The sequence below is a fragment of the Poecilia latipinna genome, unplaced genomic scaffold, assembly GCF_001443285.1.
Source record: "Poecilia latipinna isolate Pla-1442-1.1 unplaced genomic scaffold, P_latipinna-1.0 Scaffold862, whole genome shotgun sequence".
Lineage (NCBI taxonomy): Eukaryota > Metazoa > Chordata > Actinopteri > Cyprinodontiformes > Poeciliidae > Poecilia > Poecilia latipinna.
The window spans coordinates 57194-75522 of record NW_015113478.1 but is presented as its reverse complement, the minus strand read 5'-3'; the positions used below and the strand labels follow the sequence as shown (position 1 = coordinate 75522).

At 40.2% G+C, this 18329-nt stretch overlaps 1 protein-coding gene across 3 annotated transcripts in view; it reads right to left on the bottom strand.

Moving 5' to 3' along the window:
• The window catches only part of stxbp4 (syntaxin binding protein 4), a 50654-nt gene that overhangs the window by 12194 nt on the left and 20131 nt on the right, over positions 1 to 18329 (bottom strand). For 2 of the 3 annotated variants that reach the window (XM_015048148.1, XM_015048147.1), the window contains exons 8-20: positions 17687 to 17819; positions 16833 to 16939; positions 16463 to 16688; positions 16274 to 16355; positions 14089 to 14168; positions 13762 to 13858; positions 12581 to 12705; positions 12062 to 12151; positions 11875 to 11940; positions 8194 to 8373; positions 7915 to 8031; positions 7775 to 7824; positions 7402 to 7670 (exon numbers count right to left, since the gene is read on the bottom strand). In XM_015048148.1, coding sequence (XP_014903634.1) covers positions 7493 to 7670; positions 7775 to 7824; positions 7915 to 8031; positions 8194 to 8373; positions 11875 to 11940; positions 12062 to 12151; positions 12581 to 12705; positions 13762 to 13858; positions 14089 to 14168; positions 16274 to 16355; positions 16463 to 16688; positions 16833 to 16939; positions 17687 to 17819 — 1531 coding nt within the window. In that variant the 3' untranslated portion in view covers positions 7402 to 7492. Of the gene's footprint in view, positions 1 to 7401; positions 7671 to 7774; positions 7825 to 7914; positions 8032 to 8193; positions 8374 to 11874; positions 11941 to 12061; positions 12152 to 12580; positions 12706 to 13761; positions 13859 to 14088; positions 14169 to 16273; positions 16356 to 16462; positions 16689 to 16832; positions 16940 to 17686; positions 17820 to 18329 lie in introns of those variants that run through there. The other variant, XM_015048149.1, reaches the window with a different exon arrangement.

Genomic DNA, 18329 nt, shown 5'->3' with positions numbered 1-18329 from the left:
TTTTTTGGGGGTTTTTTTTTTTGTTTTTTTTTTTTTTTTTTTTTTTGGGGGGGGGGGGAGGGAGGGGTTGTTTTTTTCAGTGTGGTAAAACATGTCGCTCACACCTCCTTTCTTGATTAAAAAGTAAGACACTTTTCAGTCTGAAAGCCTCACCTTTCACCAAGCATATGTCTTGTTATTGTGTCCATCCTGCATTGAAACCTTCAGCTGCCTGTCAGTGACACCTTTGAGTTTGTTGTTGTTTGATGCATCTGAGCAGCAAAACATCTAACCTGATGAAGTCAGACAGAAGTTAAACTGCAGTATAGATCATTTCTCTGAGGTTGTTTTTTTTTCCTTCTTTTTATAAACTAATTTTGATTCTGAACTGAGCTCTGAGGAAATTATGGCTTTAATCTGTGTCAGAATACAAAAAGACATTGCGGAAGCTAGATCAGGCCATTTATTTCAGACAAAATAAAAAAAAATTAACAATGCTTCCTTTATTGAATCTATGGATCAGACGAGTGGCCTAGAAAACGAACAAACCAGAAAGTAAAAATAACAGAAATAGGACCAAGGGTCCGCTATGGGGGGTAGAGTGTCCAGCAGTTATGAAAGCTCAGGTGTCCCACTGACCTGCAATGAAACAAAAGAAGCTGGCAGGAGGTTTCATAGGTGGATGACCTAATAGCATGACCAAGTGACCAGATTTACAGAGTCCACCTTACACAAGCTCCCAGGGAGAGCCGATAAACTGGGATCAAAACACGGCGGAGGAACAAAAGGATGAGGGCAGATGGAAGGAAACATGAAAGATAAACAGATGAAATAAGAGAAAAGGGAGGAATAACAGGAGAGATTATGAAAATAAGCAGATGGAAAATTCAAACAGATCGAAAGGGACACAAGCATCACAACGCAACATCAGAAATGTTAAAAACAAAAAATAAATCGCAGGATAAGGAACTTGCACAAACAGATCTACGGTGAGGAAGAGGAAGGAGAGAAGGAAATGAGATGAAAGATAATTTATAATCTTAAAAAGTTGTAAGACAAGAGAATTAATCAGATGTTATGAGTGGAAAAACTAATCTAGATGTGCGCAAACCATTTGACGACAATAAGGTTATTCATTCATCCATATAACTTCAGACGCAGAACAAAAAGAGAATCAGACATTGGCCTGCAGCTGTTCATCAAAACCTTTTCTTCCTACCTTTTACTACCATCCATCCATCCATCCATCCATACATATATACATCCATACATAAGATATGTTCTGCAGTTTTGGATTATGAGGTGAACCCGTTAGCATGCTTTGTGCAACACTCCTCGTGGTGATCAGTGTTGTGTGTTGGTGGTTAATAAATAAAGATCAACAACTGGATAGGGAAGAGTAATTGGTGACCTCTTACTCGGTGGAGACATTTCGTAATGCCGCCGCTCGCAGCAGGAGCCCATTACCGGGAGCCAACCGGTGCTCTGCCTGAGCTGAAGTGGGCCAAGCCGGACCACTGAGTGTGTGCGAAGCCCGGACTAATGGGCTCTCTGCTGGAGACGTCATTACATGACTGAGAAACACACGTCTCAGTTGCCTTTACTTCTAACTTATTTCCTGAGGACGGAACGTGCAAAGGGAACTTTCCTGAACCTCGTTTAGACTTGTTGAAAGTCATAAAGATGTTGAATAAAATTGTTAATTTGTTATTTCATGGATGTACAGAGAAACTGACACCCTGTGTTGATGTGCAGGAAACAATTTGCCCAGCCAGAGTCCATTATTTAAAAAACTAAACAAAACTTTGAAGTAATGACAAATACGGAGAATGAAATATGAAGACATAAGAAAAAACTTTTTTTACTTTTTTAAGAATTTGAAAAATAAGAAAACAATAATTTCATAATTTCTTTTGATTTGTATCCGTTTTGAAAAATTTTAATGAGGAAATGGTAATAACACTTTAAACAAAACTAAATAAATTGGCTTCAAGCATATATTTTTCAACTACAAACACTAGATGAGGATAAGAGTATTTACAGTTTTTTCATGTTTACATGCGTTACTGTTTAGAAAATTAATGTATTTGAATTCTTTATTTTTTTTTATCAGTTCCATCACTATAATTGTCTGACTTTGTTTTTTATTTTATAGAGAAAAACAAAATTAGAATAAAAAAAAAACTGATGGGATTTTTTCCTGTTCAAACATTTGTTTACATATTTTCCCATCTGTACATGACTTGTATTTATATTTCTTGTAGCACTGCCTTAACACACGCTACATATGTATATCAGCAGCAAAACAGCAGAACATGGTGGTAAAGGTACACACACACACACAAACACACACATGCACATAAACTGTACAACGACGAGCAAAACTAACTTGTAGAGATGAAGGTTGCTGGTTGCTACGGCAACCGTTTTCCCCAAGGAACCGGACTCGTTAGCGCAGACTCTAACGAATAGCAGGCAGCCAATCAACCTTTTGTCACTCTGAGTGGCGCGCACGCGCACACACACACACACACACACACACACAGACGGCTTTGAAGTGTGTACCTGTAGCTCTTTGTGGGTCCGTGACTTTCCAGCAAAAAGTCCTGAACGTTCTGCAGTAAAAGGCAAAAAGAAAAACAAGAAACGTAAACGCCACAGAGATGATCAACGTTTAGATTCTGGGTTTGGTTTAACCCTCTCACCTCCACAAAACTTAGTAGCTTTCCCGTTGACATCTCAAAACCCTTTTTGGCCGTTTCACTCTTCCGTAGCTGACACTCCAGAATAGCCACCTTCTTCTTCAGCTCGTCGGCTTCCTCCTAGGTTAGAATGTAAAAATTCATGTCTCTCAACAAAACTAAGCTTATTGTCAATATTGTACGGAGCTCTATGTAATTTGTTAGTAGGCTGATATTTTCTCCAGTAGATCCATTTTAACAAAGGATTTCTTTTAGCAACGTGATGACTCTGTGATTGGCTACCTTCTTGGTCGTTGCTGGATGCTCCACCCTTTGAGTCTTCAGCTCGGCAATTTCAGCCTCCAGCAGGTGGATGACCTCCTCGTAGTCCATCTCCATCCCTCTGGCCTGCTTCTGGGCCTCCTCGGCCAGCTGGATCCGGGTCCTCAGAGTCCGACTCTCCTCTGCTCCCACTTTCGCTTCCTGGAGAGAAAACGTGATGAAGGTGGAACATCAAGTCTTCAGGCAAACAGATTGCCCAGTAAAAGCTCAACAGGGTTCACAGGTCCACTTTAGCTCATTAATCTGCCTAAATTTCAAATGTTGATCAGGCTACCAACATTTGAGCATCTTGTAGTCATCAGCTTCTTTCACAAATACTTAAAACTACGATACAAACAAATTTCATGTCAACCTTGTGTGTTGCGCCTCTGAGATGCCCAACGAGGAAATCAAAGCCCTGCATCGGCTGACTTACCGAGCTGGATTCCCAGGTCGAGGCTGCTTGCACTCTTGCTCTGAAGTGAATCGGGAGCTATGGGAAGTTTCTATGACCTTACAATACCGACCCGAGTTTTTGAAAACTCGTGTACGCAGAAAAACAGCTGGCTTGATTTGTGATTTAAGAATAAGCACAGAAAATGTGAGGGGTTTGTTTTGCTAAAGCAGGTTTAGTACCTGGTGTGTGATGATCTAATCAAGCTGTAAAAAAAAAAAAGACAGCTTTTTTCACTATTATTATTTTTTTTAAAATGTCTCAACACCAAGAAAAGGAAATAACAAAAGGACACTTTTTAAGTACATTACGCAAGTGTACTCTTTTATAAATCAAAGAAAACAATATCTATATCACAATATAGATGTTTTAAAAAAAAAAGCTTTTCTGTTTCAGTAAGCACTGTCTAATGAACCAAAGATACCTGGAGGTGTGTAACTCAGTTGGAAAACGTGTAAAGCTTAGTTTATGTGCTGTGTGTGACATCCTTTTTTATGACTGAAAGGAAACAGCACGCAGCACATGATTTTGGCGACTTAAGACCTCCTGCAGAGATGTCGTACGCACGTAAAACTAACAGGACACAAAAAGGTAAAAAAAAAAAAAAAGGTGATTTTCTTAAGACATGGAAACGCATGGGAACAGGAAGGCCATCTGTTACCGTTATCACTCTCAGCATGGCTGCTCATGTTTCTAAACCTCTACAAATTGCTGTTCAAACAAAAAGAAAAAACAAAAAAAAAAAAGGCCCTCCGTGTAGCACCCATCTGTCCCTGAGAGGGCACCTCGGGTCTGGGGAGTCCGGCCTGAAAACGATCCTCAGGAAGACTAAGATAAGAAAAAACAGTGAATTTAGATCCAATTAGGAGATGCTCCCACCAGATGTCGCTGTGGAGCATTGTGTAAATTAACTTACATGATAAATGATTTAATGTTGCTTTCAAGCAGTTCAGGAAAATGTCCTGTAGACCGCCAAGGCATAATACTGCAATCGTGTTTGCCAGAATGTTGGTTACTGATTTCTCTGCATGACAATATGAAACAAGAAGTCATATTTCTTAGCGAAAAAGATGACTGCATGGGAGATATTTAGACTTTTGAATCGCAGGACACAGGGGCTTTTACTATGAGTCGACAAGGTTTCCTGAAAATTACAGCTGAGTCAGAGAAGAAACTTTCAATGATGGTTTAATTCAACAATCACTTCAAGGCCGACTGTACAAAAATTGTTCTTTCAAAAATCTGGAAGCATCAATTCTGTTCAACACTCCCATTCTCACGAGATATTAACTTTATTTATTTATTTATTTTTTCTTATAAATTTGCCCTTAATCTCTTTGAAAATAAATGACAAACTCTGTGGTCTATCTTTGAATTTGCTTCAGCTTGTTTGTGCTGAATATTTGGTTTCAAAACAAGCCGTCTGCTGGAACACACCAACTCTGTTGGTGTTAAAATTAGACTCTTTCAGCTGGGTTTGTTGTGCAGAGCGGCCATTCAGAGTGCACTTGAGGCGTAAGGGGGTTGTTAGGGTAACTTCAGGAACCCTGCTATGACGGTTTGTGCCTCCAGCTGCGGCCTCGAGGGCCCTTGAGGGCTGACCTCCAGCCGCAAGGTCAAAACAAGCAGGTCAACACACTAACCCACTACTCACTGGGAAAAAGAGGAATTAGGGAAAAAAAAGAAAGCACAAACTGTGCAACCGGAACAATAACAGAATGACAATGGCCAATCCTGGATTAGCTCAGATGAAAAGATGGTTTTCTTTGCTTAAAAATTTCTTAAATCTGGTGAGTAACAGAGCAAAATATGATTTTTAGGTTAATTGGTTACTCAAAGTTGACTTTGAATAATCAAAGTTTACTCAAAGTTGTCTTTCCAGTGAAAGCAGGGATGTCCAAAACGTGGCCCCGGGGATCATCTGAAGCCCTCTGGATGATTTGTTTGGCCCCATGGTCGACAATTCAAGAATGGAGCGAATCCATGATTAATTTGAGATTTTTTACAGACAAATAAAATGTACTTAGCTACCAGACAAAGTATTTGTCTTTTATTAACAATGTTTCTGTTTTCATTGATTATACTTTGCTAAAACCAGCAAGTGACGCTCAACCTTTGTTTCAAAAAGTTANCCTTCTTTTTATAAACTAATTTTGATTCTGAACTGAGCTCTGAGGAAATTATGGCTTTAATCTGTGTCAGAATACAAAAAGACATTGCGGAAGCTAGATCAGGCCATTTATTTCAGACAAAATAAAAAAAAATTAACAATGCTTCCTTTATTGAATCTATGGATCAGACGAGTGGCCTAGAAAACGAACAAACCAGAAAGTAAAAATAACAGAAATAGGACCAAGGGTCCGCTATGGGGGGTAGAGTGTCCAGCAGTTATGAAAGCTCAGGTGTCCCACTGACCTGCAATGAAACAAAAGAAGCTGGCAGGAGGTTTCATAGGTGGATGACCTAATAGCATGACCAAGTGACCAGATTTACAGAGTCCACCTTACACAAGCTCCCAGGGAGAGCCGATAAACTGGGATCAAAACACGGCGGAGGAACAAAAGGATGAGGGCAGATGGAAGGAAACATGAAAGATAAACAGATGAAATAAGAGAAAAGGGAGGAATAACAGGAGAGATTATGAAAATAAGCAGATGGAAAATTCAAACAGATCGAAAGGGACACAAGCATCACAACGCAACATCAGAAATGTTAAAAACAAAAAATAAATCGCAGGATAAGGAACTTGCACAAACAGATCTACGGTGAGGAAGAGGAAGGAGAGAAGGAAATGAGATGAAAGATAATTTATAATCTTAAAAAGTTGTAAGACAAGAGAATTAATCAGATGTTATGAGTGGAAAAACTAATCTAGATGTGCGCAAACCATTTGACGACAATAAGGTTATTCATTCATCCATATAACTTCAGACGCAGAACAAAAAGAGAATCAGACATTGGCCTGCAGCTGTTCATCAAAACCTTTTCTTCCTACCTTTTACTACCATCCATCCATCCATCCATCCATACATATATACATCCATACATAAGATATGTTCTGCAGTTTTGGATTATGAGGTGAACCCGTTAGCATGCTTTGTGCAACACTCCTCGTGGTGATCAGTGTTGTGTGTTGGTGGTTAATAAATAAAGATCAACAACTGGATAGGGAAGAGTAATTGGTGACCTCTTACTCGGTGGAGACATTTCGTAATGCCGCCGCTCGCAGCAGGAGCCCATTACCGGGAGCCAACCGGTGCTCTGCCTGAGCTGAAGTGGGCCAAGCCGGACCACTGAGTGTGTGCGAAGCCCGGACTAATGGGCTCTCTGCTGGAGACGTCATTACATGACTGAGAAACACACGTCTCAGTTGCCTTTACTTCTAACTTATTTCCTGAGGACGGAACGTGCAAAGGGAACTTTCCTGAACCTCGTTTAGACTTGTTGAAAGTCATAAAGATGTTGAATAAAATTGTTAATTTGTTATTTCATGGATGTACAGAGAAACTGACACCCTGTGTTGATGTGCAGGAAACAATTTGCCCAGCCAGAGTCCATTATTTAAAAAACTAAACAAAACTTTGAAGTAATGACAAATACGGAGAATGAAATATGAAGACATAAGAAAAAACTTTTTTTACTTTTTTAAGAATTTGAAAAATAAGAAAACAATAATTTCATAATTTCTTTTGATTTGTATCCGTTTTGAAAAATTTTAATGAGGAAATGGTAATAACACTTTAAACAAAACTAAATAAATTGGCTTCAAGCATATATTTTTCAACTACAAACACTAGATGAGGATAAGAGTATTTACAGTTTTTTCATGTTTACATGCGTTACTGTTTAGAAAATTAATGTATTTGAATTCTTTATTTTTTTTTATCAGTTCCATCACTATAATTGTCTGACTTTGTTTTTTATTTTATAGAGAAAAACAAAATTAGAATAAAAAAAAAACTGATGGGATTTTTTCCTGTTCAAACATTTGTTTACATATTTTCCCATCTGTACATGACTTGTATTTATATTTCTTGTAGCACTGCCTTAACACACGCTACATATGTATATCAGCAGCAAAACAGCAGAACATGGTGGTAAAGGTACACACACACACAAACACACACATGCACATAAACTGTATACAGACGAGCAAAACTAACTTGTAGAGATGAAGGTTGCTGGTTGCTACGGCAACCGTTTTCCCCAAGGAACCGGACTCGTTAGCGCAGACTCTAACGAATAGCAGGCAGCCAATCAACCTTTTGTCACTCTGAGTGGCGCGCACGCGCACACACACACACACACACACACACACAGACGGCTTTGAAGTGTGTACCTGTAGCTCTTTGTGGGTCCGTGACTTTCCAGCAAAAAGTCCTGAACGTTCTGCAGTAAAAGGCAAAAAGAAAAACAAGAAACGTAAACGCCACAGAGATGATCAACGTTTAGATTCTGGGTTTGGTTTAACCCTCTCACCTCCACAAAACTTAGTAGCTTTCCCGTTGACATCTCAAAACCCTTTTTGGCCGTTTCACTCTTCCGTAGCTGACACTCCAGAATAGCCACCTTCTTCTTCAGCTCGTCGGCTTCCTCCTAGGTTAGAATGTAAAAATTCATGTCTCTCAACAAAACTAAGCTTATTGTCAATATTGTACGGAGCTCTATGTAATTTGTTAGTAGGCTGATATTTTCTCCAGTAGATCCATTTTAACAAAGGATTTCTTTTAGCAACGTGATGACTCTGTGATTGGCTACCTTCTTGGTCGTTGCTGGATGCTCCACCCTTTGAGTCTTCAGCTCGGCAATTTCAGCCTCCAGCAGGTGGATGACCTCCTCGTAGTCCATCTCCATCCCTCTGGCCTGCTTCTGGGCCTCCTCGGCCAGCTGGATCCGGGTCCTCAGAGTCCGACTCTCCTCTGCTCCCACTTTCGCTTCCTGGAGAGAAAACGTGATGAAGGTGGAACATCAAGTCTTCAGGCAAACAGATTGCCCAGTAAAAGCTCAACAGGGTTCACAGGTCCACTTTAGCTCATTAATCTGCCTAAATTTCAAATGTTGATCAGGCTACCAACATTTGAGCATCTTGTAGTCATCAGCTTCTTTCACAAATACTTAAAACTACGATACAAACAAATTTCATGTCAACCTTGTGTGTTGCGCCTCTGAGATGCCCAACGAGGAAATCAAAGCCCTGCATCGGCTGACTTACCGAGCTGGATTCCCAGGTCGAGGCTGCTTGCACTCTTGCTCTGAAGTGAATCGGGAGCTATGGGAAGTTTCTATGACCTTACAATACCGACCCGAGTTTTTGAAAACTCGTGTACGCAGAAAAACAGCTGGCTTGATTTGTGATTTAAGAATAAGCACAGAAAATGTGAGGGGTTTGTTTTGCTAAAGCAGGTTTAGTACCTGGTGTGTGATGATCTAATCAAGCTGTAAAAAAAAAAAAGACAGCTTTTTTCACTATTATTATTTTTTTTAAAATGTCTCAACACCAAGAAAAGGAAATAACAAAAGGACACTTTTTAAGTACATTACGCAAGTGTACTCTTTTATAAATCAAAGAAAACAATATCTATATCACAATATAGATGTTTTAAAAAAAAAAGCTTTTCTGTTTCAGTAAGCACTGTCTAATGAACCAAAGATACCTGGAGGTGTGTAACTCAGTTGGAAAACGTGTAAAGCTTAGTTTATGTGCTGTGTGTGACATCCTTTTTTATGACTGAAAGGAAACAGCACGCAGCACATGATTTTGGCGACTTAAGACCTCCTGCAGAGATGTCGTACGCACGTAAAACTAACAGGACACAAAAAGGTAAAAAAAAAAAAAAAGGTGATTTTCTTAAGACATGGAAACGCATGGGAACAGGAAGGCCATCTGTTACCGTTATCACTCTCAGCATGGCTGCTCATGTTTCTAAACCTCTACAAATTGCTGTTCAAACAAAAAGAAAAAACAAAAAAAAAAAAGGCCCTCCGTGTAGCACCCATCTGTCCCTGAGAGGGCACCTCGGGTCTGGGGAGTCCGGCCTGAAAACGATCCTCAGGAAGACTAAGATAAGAAAAAACAGTGAATTTAGATCCAATTAGGAGATGCTCCCACCAGATGTCGCTGTGGAGCATTGTGTAAATTAACTTACATGATAAATGATTTAATGTTGCTTTCAAGCAGTTCAGGAAAATGTCCTGTAGACCGCCAAGGCATAATACTGCAATCGTGTTTGCCAGAATGTTGGTTACTGATTTCTCTGCATGACAATATGAAACAAGAAGTCATATTTCTTAGCGAAAAAGATGACTGCATGGGAGATATTTAGACTTTTGAATCGCAGGACACAGGGGCTTTTACTATGAGTCGACAAGGTTTCCTGAAAATTACAGCTGAGTCAGAGAAGAAACTTTCAATGATGGTTTAATTCAACAATCACTTCAAGGCCGACTGTACAAAAATTGTTCTTTCAAAAATCTGGAAGCATCAATTCTGTTCAACACTCCCATTCTCACGAGATATTAACTTTATTTATTTATTTATTTTTTCTTATAAATTTGCCCTTAATCTCTTTGAAAATAAATGACAAACTCTGTGGTCTATCTTTGAATTTGCTTCAGCTTGTTTGTGCTGAATATTTGGTTTCAAAACAAGCCGTCTGCTGGAACACACCAACTCTGTTGGTGTTAAAATTAGACTCTTTCAGCTGGGTTTGTTGTGCAGAGCGGCCATTCAGAGTGCACTTGAGGCGTAAGGGGGTTGTTAGGGTAACTTCAGGAACCCTGCTATGACGGTTTGTGCCTCCAGCTGCGGCCTCGAGGGCCCTTGAGGGCTGACCTCCAGCCGCAAGGTCAAAACAAGCAGGTCAACACACTAACCCACTACTCACTGGGAAAAAGAGGAATTAGGGAAAAAAAAGAAAGCACAAACTGTGCAACCGGAACAATAACAGAATGACAATGGCCAATCCTGGATTAGCTCAGATGAAAAGATGGTTTTCTTTGCTTAAAAATTTCTTAAATCTGGTGAGTAACAGAGCAAAATATGATTTTTAGGTTAATTGGTTACTCAAAGTTGACTTTGAATAATCAAAGTTTACTCAAAGTTGTCTTTCCAGTGAAAGCAGGGATGTCCAAAACGTGGCCCCGGGGATCATCTGAAGCCCTCTGGATGATTTGTTTGGCCCCATGGTCGACAATTCAAGAATGGAGCGAATCCATGATTAATTTGAGATTTTTTACAGACAAATAAAATGTACTTAGCTACCAGACAAAGTATTTGTCTTTTATTAACAATGTTTCTGTTTTCATTGATTATACTTTGCTAAAACCAGCAAGTGACGCTCAACCTTTGTTTCAAAAAGTTAAAAAAAGAAAAAGGAAAAGAAAAAATGATGACAGTAAACCCCAAAAGATGAACAGCAACTGTCCAGGACCCTCCATATGTTTTGGGTCAACCATAACTTGCAGATTCCTTTTCTACAAAATGTCGACTACTTTGATTTATCAAAATATTGTCTAATTAGAATATTATCAAGCAGATGAAAACAACAAATAACTCAATCAATCTCTTCAGTTTTAATTTTAAAACATGGCCCACGAGTTTTCGCAACCGAATATTGGACCTGGTTGCAAAACATTTGGACACCACTGGTCTAATGGACGACATATCAATAATCAAACAAAAAATAAAATAACATGTAATTACATTGAGACTAATGTTGGGAAAACATGAAAACAATGCACCCAGAGTTCATGTTCAGTGCTGCCAAGAAACCCCTCGTCTCTCCTGCGACTGTCCAACCAACAGATCGGAAACATCCCGCCAGAACCTCCGCTGGCTCCCTACATCTGTCAGCTGCATCTAAATCTAGATATCGATTCGTTTACGCAACGCTACAGGAGCCGAGAGGCGGCGAAGTGGGAGCAAACGAGGGCGAGACCCTTCAGCTGTGAATCAGAACAAACAAACGGGAGGAGGAACTATTTTAGAGCCCGAAAGACGAGCGAATGGAGGCCGCGCACTCCTCCAGCCGCTGAGTGGGTTCAACTCAACCTCCCACACTCACACACTCTCATGTTCATGTGTGTGTGTGTGTGTGTGTGTGTGTGTGTGTGTGTGTGGAAGGCTCCACCTGCTGATCTATTTTTACAGAAACACTCACAGTCATGAAAAATCTAAATTTATCAGACAGCTCTCCTGCACCTCCTTCAAAACACAAAACTGATGTGATTTCGTTTCATACTGAGTTTGTGTTGCAAGAGGGAAAAAAACAACAGAATGAACAAATCTCACTTCTACATCCTCAAATATAAAACAAGACGATTCGTGTCCCCACTAAACTGAGGTAGTTTTAGAAAATCTAAAACTAGGTGATTCTATTTAAAAGCAAATATTTCTCTAAAGTCTAACAGGTGAAGGGGGAAATTAAAGATTAGACTGACCTGCTTGACCTTGTTGAGCTCGTCCTCCAGCTCTTGGTGAACTCTCTGAGACTCGACAAGCTGCTCCTATTGGAAATAAACACAATGTGTTTTTTTTTGTTTGTTTTTTTTCCCCCCTGCTCCAGAATCAAACCTGGAAGGTTTCACCACAATCCTCTAACATTTTATCAGACTTCAGTGAGGTCACCTGCAGTGTCTTGATCTCCTTCAGAGCCTCAATGTGCTCCTTCCTCAACTTCTCCATCTCCTCCAGGTCGTCCGAGTCTGACAGCGACGGCTGCAGGAAGAAACAGAGGAAATCAGGAATGTCTGGTGTAAAAATATCCCTGAGGTTCTTACTGGAGGACCCACTGTCAGATGGGTTAAAGTTTTGGTACACATTCGTGATTTTTGTCGTTTTTTCTATTTAAAATCTCAATTTCAACTTTAGGATGAAGTCGTTGAATCGTAACTATTTTCTCTGGAGATTAACAAAAGTTATCAGGAGTTTTTGTTAAAAGGCCAGTGTGTGAAGTTTTAGACAAATCCCAGAAGTTATTAGCGGTCTCATTATTAACTTAAATAGTAAAAGAAAACGTATATTTCATTTTACTTTTTAAAGCGATATAGATTATTTCACTTTGGAAGATGTCTCTTTTGTTTTGAAGATGTCAGCGGATGTTTTATGTGCGAGTTTTAGTCCGCAGGTCCCAGCCTGAGCCGTTACCGGTGGGTTGGTGGGAGACTCCAGCAGGCTGGAGAAGTCGTCTGACGTGAACCTGGAGCTGGACTGGGTGCCGAACAGTTCCTCCAGCTGAGGCTTGAACAGTTCCCGGATCAGGCTCTCGAAGTCTGCAGGCGCAAATAGAAAGGAAGAGTTCAACAGAACGTGACCTTTGGAAAAATCTCACCTGTTTTTTTTAATAACTCCATTAATCTGTTTTTAATAAGTTTTTATGGTGCCAGTTGAATAGGTTTAAACAGTTTTGTCTTATGAAGCTCTTTTAAGAGTAGATCTCAAATAAAAGCAGGTTTTTTTGGAGTTTTTCTGGGCCGAATCCTATAGAACAGGTTTTATTTGACAGATCTGCCTTAACTAGTTCCTAAGAAATACTAAGCTGGTCTGTGATTCAATCCGAGGTTAATGAATGTAGATGCATGCATGTCTTTAACAAACAAGTAGATGTAGAATAACAGGACTAATCCCAAAGAAGAGCCAGTGAGGAAAAAATTGTCACTTTACTTTAATTGTGTTGAGTAAACTGAAGGACATCACAGAATGTTTCCACCTGTTCCTCTAAGCAACAATGTCCCTCTGCACTGAATGAGCAACAAAAATAAAAACCATTCAATCCAGCAGGGGGAGCTATTGTAAACATGCAAGCTCTTTTCTTGTTTTTTACAGAAATGTGGAGAAGTTTGGAGAATACTGTCTGCACTCATCTTTCACGCATATTTTCTGCCAAAAGTGACTGGTAAGGCTCATTTAGATATTTCACATACCTTAATTAAGATTTTAAGATTAGTCAGTTACAAATTAAGAGGAAATATAAATTGTGTGCAAGTACAGATTAACTTCTAACACAATGCGAGTGCCTGCTTCAACATGCTAAAACAAATGTTTGGAGTTATTATTAAGTAAACCATAATGCTAATAAAGACAACCTGTTAAAAAAAACATCAGACTGATGCATTTTTTTTTCTGGTGCTGCCGTTAGATCCTTTACGTGAAACATTAAATCAGAATTAAATTAAATCAGATAACTGAATCGGGGTAGAGATCCAAGTCATGCTAGTAAAACAGGGGCTAACAAACAAATGAAAGCACGCTGAAAGTCAAAGCGTGTTGCTATTTGAATCTCCTCCATGTCAGTGTGAAGTGAAGGATGATGGGAGTTGTTGTCGTACCTGTGAAGGCCACTGTTCCAGTCGGATCGGCTCGTAGTCTGGACCTAAGTGCCTGCCGCTGAGCATCTGTGGGCTTCAGACCGATTAGATCCAGCGCCTGAAACACACACACACACGGATCAATACACACAGCGGGGGGTGGTGAAAACATCGATCGGGAGCTACACTGATGTGCTTCACTCTCGTTCTCTTCACATGTTTTTACAGGTTCTACTGTGATCACAGTCTGAGGATTGGGATGTCCTGCTGATAATTCTGCAGTGGAACAGCAAAAGAGAAATCATAAAACTTTTCTTCCTTTACATTTGAATCAGGCCCGAAACCGACCTGCTCCAGTCGTTCCAGTTTGAATCGACAGCTGGAGCTGAGCGAACATTTCCTCTGAGGTGGCTGGCTGCTCCCAGAATCTGAAACACACAAACACAGATTTATGTCACCTGGTGGAAAAAATAAATATGCTGTATTACATTTTTAGTATGTCGTCAAGTGGATATACTTGTTAAGATTATATTAAAAAATGTAGGATATATTTTTAAAAACATACTTCTAGTACTGTTTTTTTTATGTAATGTGATGACTAATGGTGTTTAGAAGGGAGCCGACTATTTATCTCATTGTAATGAGATATGGTATTCACATTTCCCTTAAAGCGCAGCTGCTTTTTTATCGTGTTAATTTTCATAAGCATGTTGTCATGTACTTAGCATATTTATTTTTCACAAGGGTTCCAGTCACTGTTCAAGTTTAATCAGTTTTTCACGCTTTTACAGAGAGTTCAAATTTGAGACAAACCTCAAAATATCACTGAGAAATAATGGTTTTGTTAATTGTTGTCTTACATTTTTCCACAAAAACTACAATTAATAAAATCTTGATCTAAATGGGCTACTTTTAAAAAATATTGATTTTCATCCTTAACTATACTAGGCTGACCTGGAGGAAGGGAAAACGAGCCGGAAAATTATAAAGGAAAAGAAAACAAATGAACAAAAACTTAAAACTAAACTTAATTATGACACCCAGCGTGTAAAACAGCGACTTTATTTTACTCGAATGAATTCACGTCATGACGTCAAAGACGAAAATCGGGATGAATTAACATATGGAGGGAGACCTCAGGATTCCTCGCACACAGAGACGTGGTGGAGCTTCACACCTAGCTGAAGCCAATCGCAGCCCAGACCTCCCGCTCGCATCACTTCCTCCTTCCTCCTCGGACCATCTGCTTCGCTGCGACTGTAAGGCCACAGTTTGGAGGCGCTCGGCTGTTCGCAATCTGTCTGCATTTACAGTCAGGGGGTTGTAGCGAAGCGACATGCCGTCACCTCACAAGCAGCTCAGCATTTAAATGAAAGGAAGGATGGATGGATGGATGAGCAGGTTGGGTCGGGAACTGCGATGTGTTTACATCTATTTACGTCCGCAGGGTGTTAGTTCCTGGGCAGGTGGTTTGTCGATCAGATAGGAGGCCAACAAAACAAAATAAAGATTCAATTGGAATGATGCTTCAGCTACAGTCAAGGTGAAAAAAAAAACACACCCTTTTTTTATTATTAATGTGTTAGAATTCAGAAAGTATTCAAAAATAATGAGCTCTTTTCCAACATTGAAAAATAATTTCAATCTGTTGAGTGTATAACAATAACAATGACAGGATATGTCTTCTCAGCTTCCAGACTTGCACAAGAAGGTGTGGAAGAAAAAAAAAAGGGAACATTTTGATAATTAAAGAGATGTCTTGACTTCATCTTTCAAAGGAAACGTCATATATTTATGCCTAATCATATTTTTTTCAATAAAATTATTTAATTTCACTGAACAAAAACGAAGAAAATTCTTTACCACATAAAAAAAAAGAACTTTCTCACATAGTTATTCCTGCGCTTTCTATTCCACAGCAGCAAGAGAATGCAGTAGATCCTGTGATTATATTTTATGGTCTTTGTAGATTTCATGTAAAATCCTACAGTCTTCTTACAGGGTTGAATTTGGTTGGATGAAAAGACCTGAGCATGTTGGCTGTTAATTTCTAAGTTACATCAGATGCAGAGCTCTTTGAGATTTTTTATCAGACCCGTAGGCTGTTGCAATCTTCTAGTATTCTAGTCTCTCTGTCGGGTGTCGTAGGATGTCCCAACATTTCCACGTTACTGTATACAGATAAGTGTTACATCATCACGCCTTTAGTATTTTGAGTGTAAGGTTTGGGTTTTTGTGAATATTAAGTAGATTTCATCATGTGGTGCAGGGGATGGCTCTTGGTTTCAGGAGTTTCAGCTGAAACTGAGGTTTCAGTTTTACAGCTTGATCCCTCCATCATTGTGTTAGAGGAAAAGCAATGTGAATCAAGCTTCTAGTTGTAGCTCTATAAGTATTACTATGCGCTGCCTGCTTTGTGACTGCAACAGTGAGATCTCCTGAAGAGTTTCTGTGGGTCACCAGGTTGTGTTCAGGTCAGAGTTCTCCTCATTTAACCTGTTTGAATCTTTATCAGAGCTAGACGGAAACTCACCAGGGTTCGTGTCGGTGCTGCTGTCGCTCTGCGGCGCTGAGGAGACTCCCGTCTGCTCCGTTCTGCCTGGAGCGACTCGCACCTAAAAAAAAAAAAAGAAAAAACGGATCACAGGTCGACCAGTTCCTCCTCGTATCAGACAGTAGACAATACAGATGCTGTGGCCCATCCGTCTCGTGAAGCTCAGACCTGCGTGACGTTGACCGGCGGCAGCGTCTCGCAGGCGGGGTTCCTGCTGGAAGTGATCTTGGTCACCATGGTTTGCTGCAGGGCCGCGGAGCCCAACCCGAGGGCCTTCGTCTGGGGTCCGGCTCCGACGCCACACCCCTGCAAGCAGACGGGGCTGTGGGAGCCGCTGCTGGAGCTGGACGACGACCTCCGCCTGATGAAGGCAATCTCTACCGTGGGGTCCGGTCTGCAACGCAAACATAAGGATGCGTTCAAACACTGTTCTTCCCCCAGCCGCCTTTGAGCCTCATCGTCATAGAAAGGCTCATAAATTTTTCTGCTGTTCGGCTTCGATCCGCCGTCGGCCTGTCTTGTTTTGCTCGTGTCGGACCTGAGTTTGGTGCGCGTCAGGATGCTCCGGGCCTCCTCGTTCGTCACTCCGATCAGAGACTCCTTGTTGATGGACACCAGCTGGTCTCCCACCTGCAGCCGGCCGTCCTGCAGCAGAACCACAGGAATTATCAAGACATATCCTGTGCAAATAGGTCCAAAATTAGATCATGCTCATTTTTTTTTTTAAATAACAGGATGTGCCATTTTGTTTAACTAGTTCAATAATTAAATCAATCTTACACCTGCAACAACAACATGTGTGTAATACATTATAAGAGTGAGTCTGTAGAGCAACCGGCTGTCCAGTTGGTATAACCACAGAAATGTTGTTCGTTTTTCTGTTTCTACCAAAACTGGTCTTCAGTCTGATGCTCTTATCTCAACTATCCCCTTTTTTGAAAGACAATTTCGTCTACAGAGACTTCAGAGTTAATTTTATTTGTTGTTTCTGTTGATTTGTTTATTTATTTTGGATGCTGAAAATGTCTTCCAGTTTCAATGTTTAAATGTTCATCAGAATTTCAAGTTTATCAATCTTCAGGAATGTGTTCTTCCATTATTCTTCCATTATTCCAATTATTTTCCAACAATATTATCATTTATCGCAATAAGTTCTCCAACAATTTATCGTCTAGCAAATTATTCAAAAACAAGGTATCATTCCCTTCCATTTCACAACTATGCACCACTTTTTAAAGAAGGTTAATATGTCTGGAAACCTTTGCAAGTCACTGTATTAATATTTATGCGACAGCTTTCGTCGAACAGAGTCTCTTCCTCCCTATCCATGTTTCCATCTCTGGCGATTTTGCTTTGATTATAACAAAGCATTCAGTGAAAGAAGACTCTGACCTTCTGGCAGTCTCCTCCAGGCACTATTTCTTGAATGAACACCATTGGTCCTTCAGCTCGGTTGGCCCCTCCTTTGACGACGAGTCCCAGGCCTGTTCCCTTGGCGACACATATCAACTGAATGACGCTGTCACTGCGGGAAAGCGGAGAAGAGACGATGGAATGACAGAGATTAAACTCGGAGCTCGGAGTCAGCCAGAGCGCCGCCTAATCTTCATCCATCCTCCGCTTCAGAACTGCTGAAGATGCTCTTCGCTATTTTTAGTTTCTGCTGGTGTTTCCATGCAGCTCAGTCGCAGTTGGACAGTTTATGTAACCGGAGACAAACTTTCTGGAAGTGCTGAATGAACGTGAATGTCACTGAACAGACAGCAGAATGAATAAACCAAGAACTCCAGGGATTTGTTCTTCTGCTTCCCTTATGGAAGAAGCTTGACGTTTTTCAAAAGCTTACAGCCAAGCTGAAAAATTTCTCTTTAGAAAATATGATGTTCAGAACTATCACGCATACTAATGAACACTGAATTTGCTTTTAAATATCAGCATTTGGCTTAACATTTCTGTAAATTAAGGAACAAACTAACATTTCTGCTCAGCCTTTGTCATTTTTCTCAATTTTCAGCTACCACACATTGTGCAACCT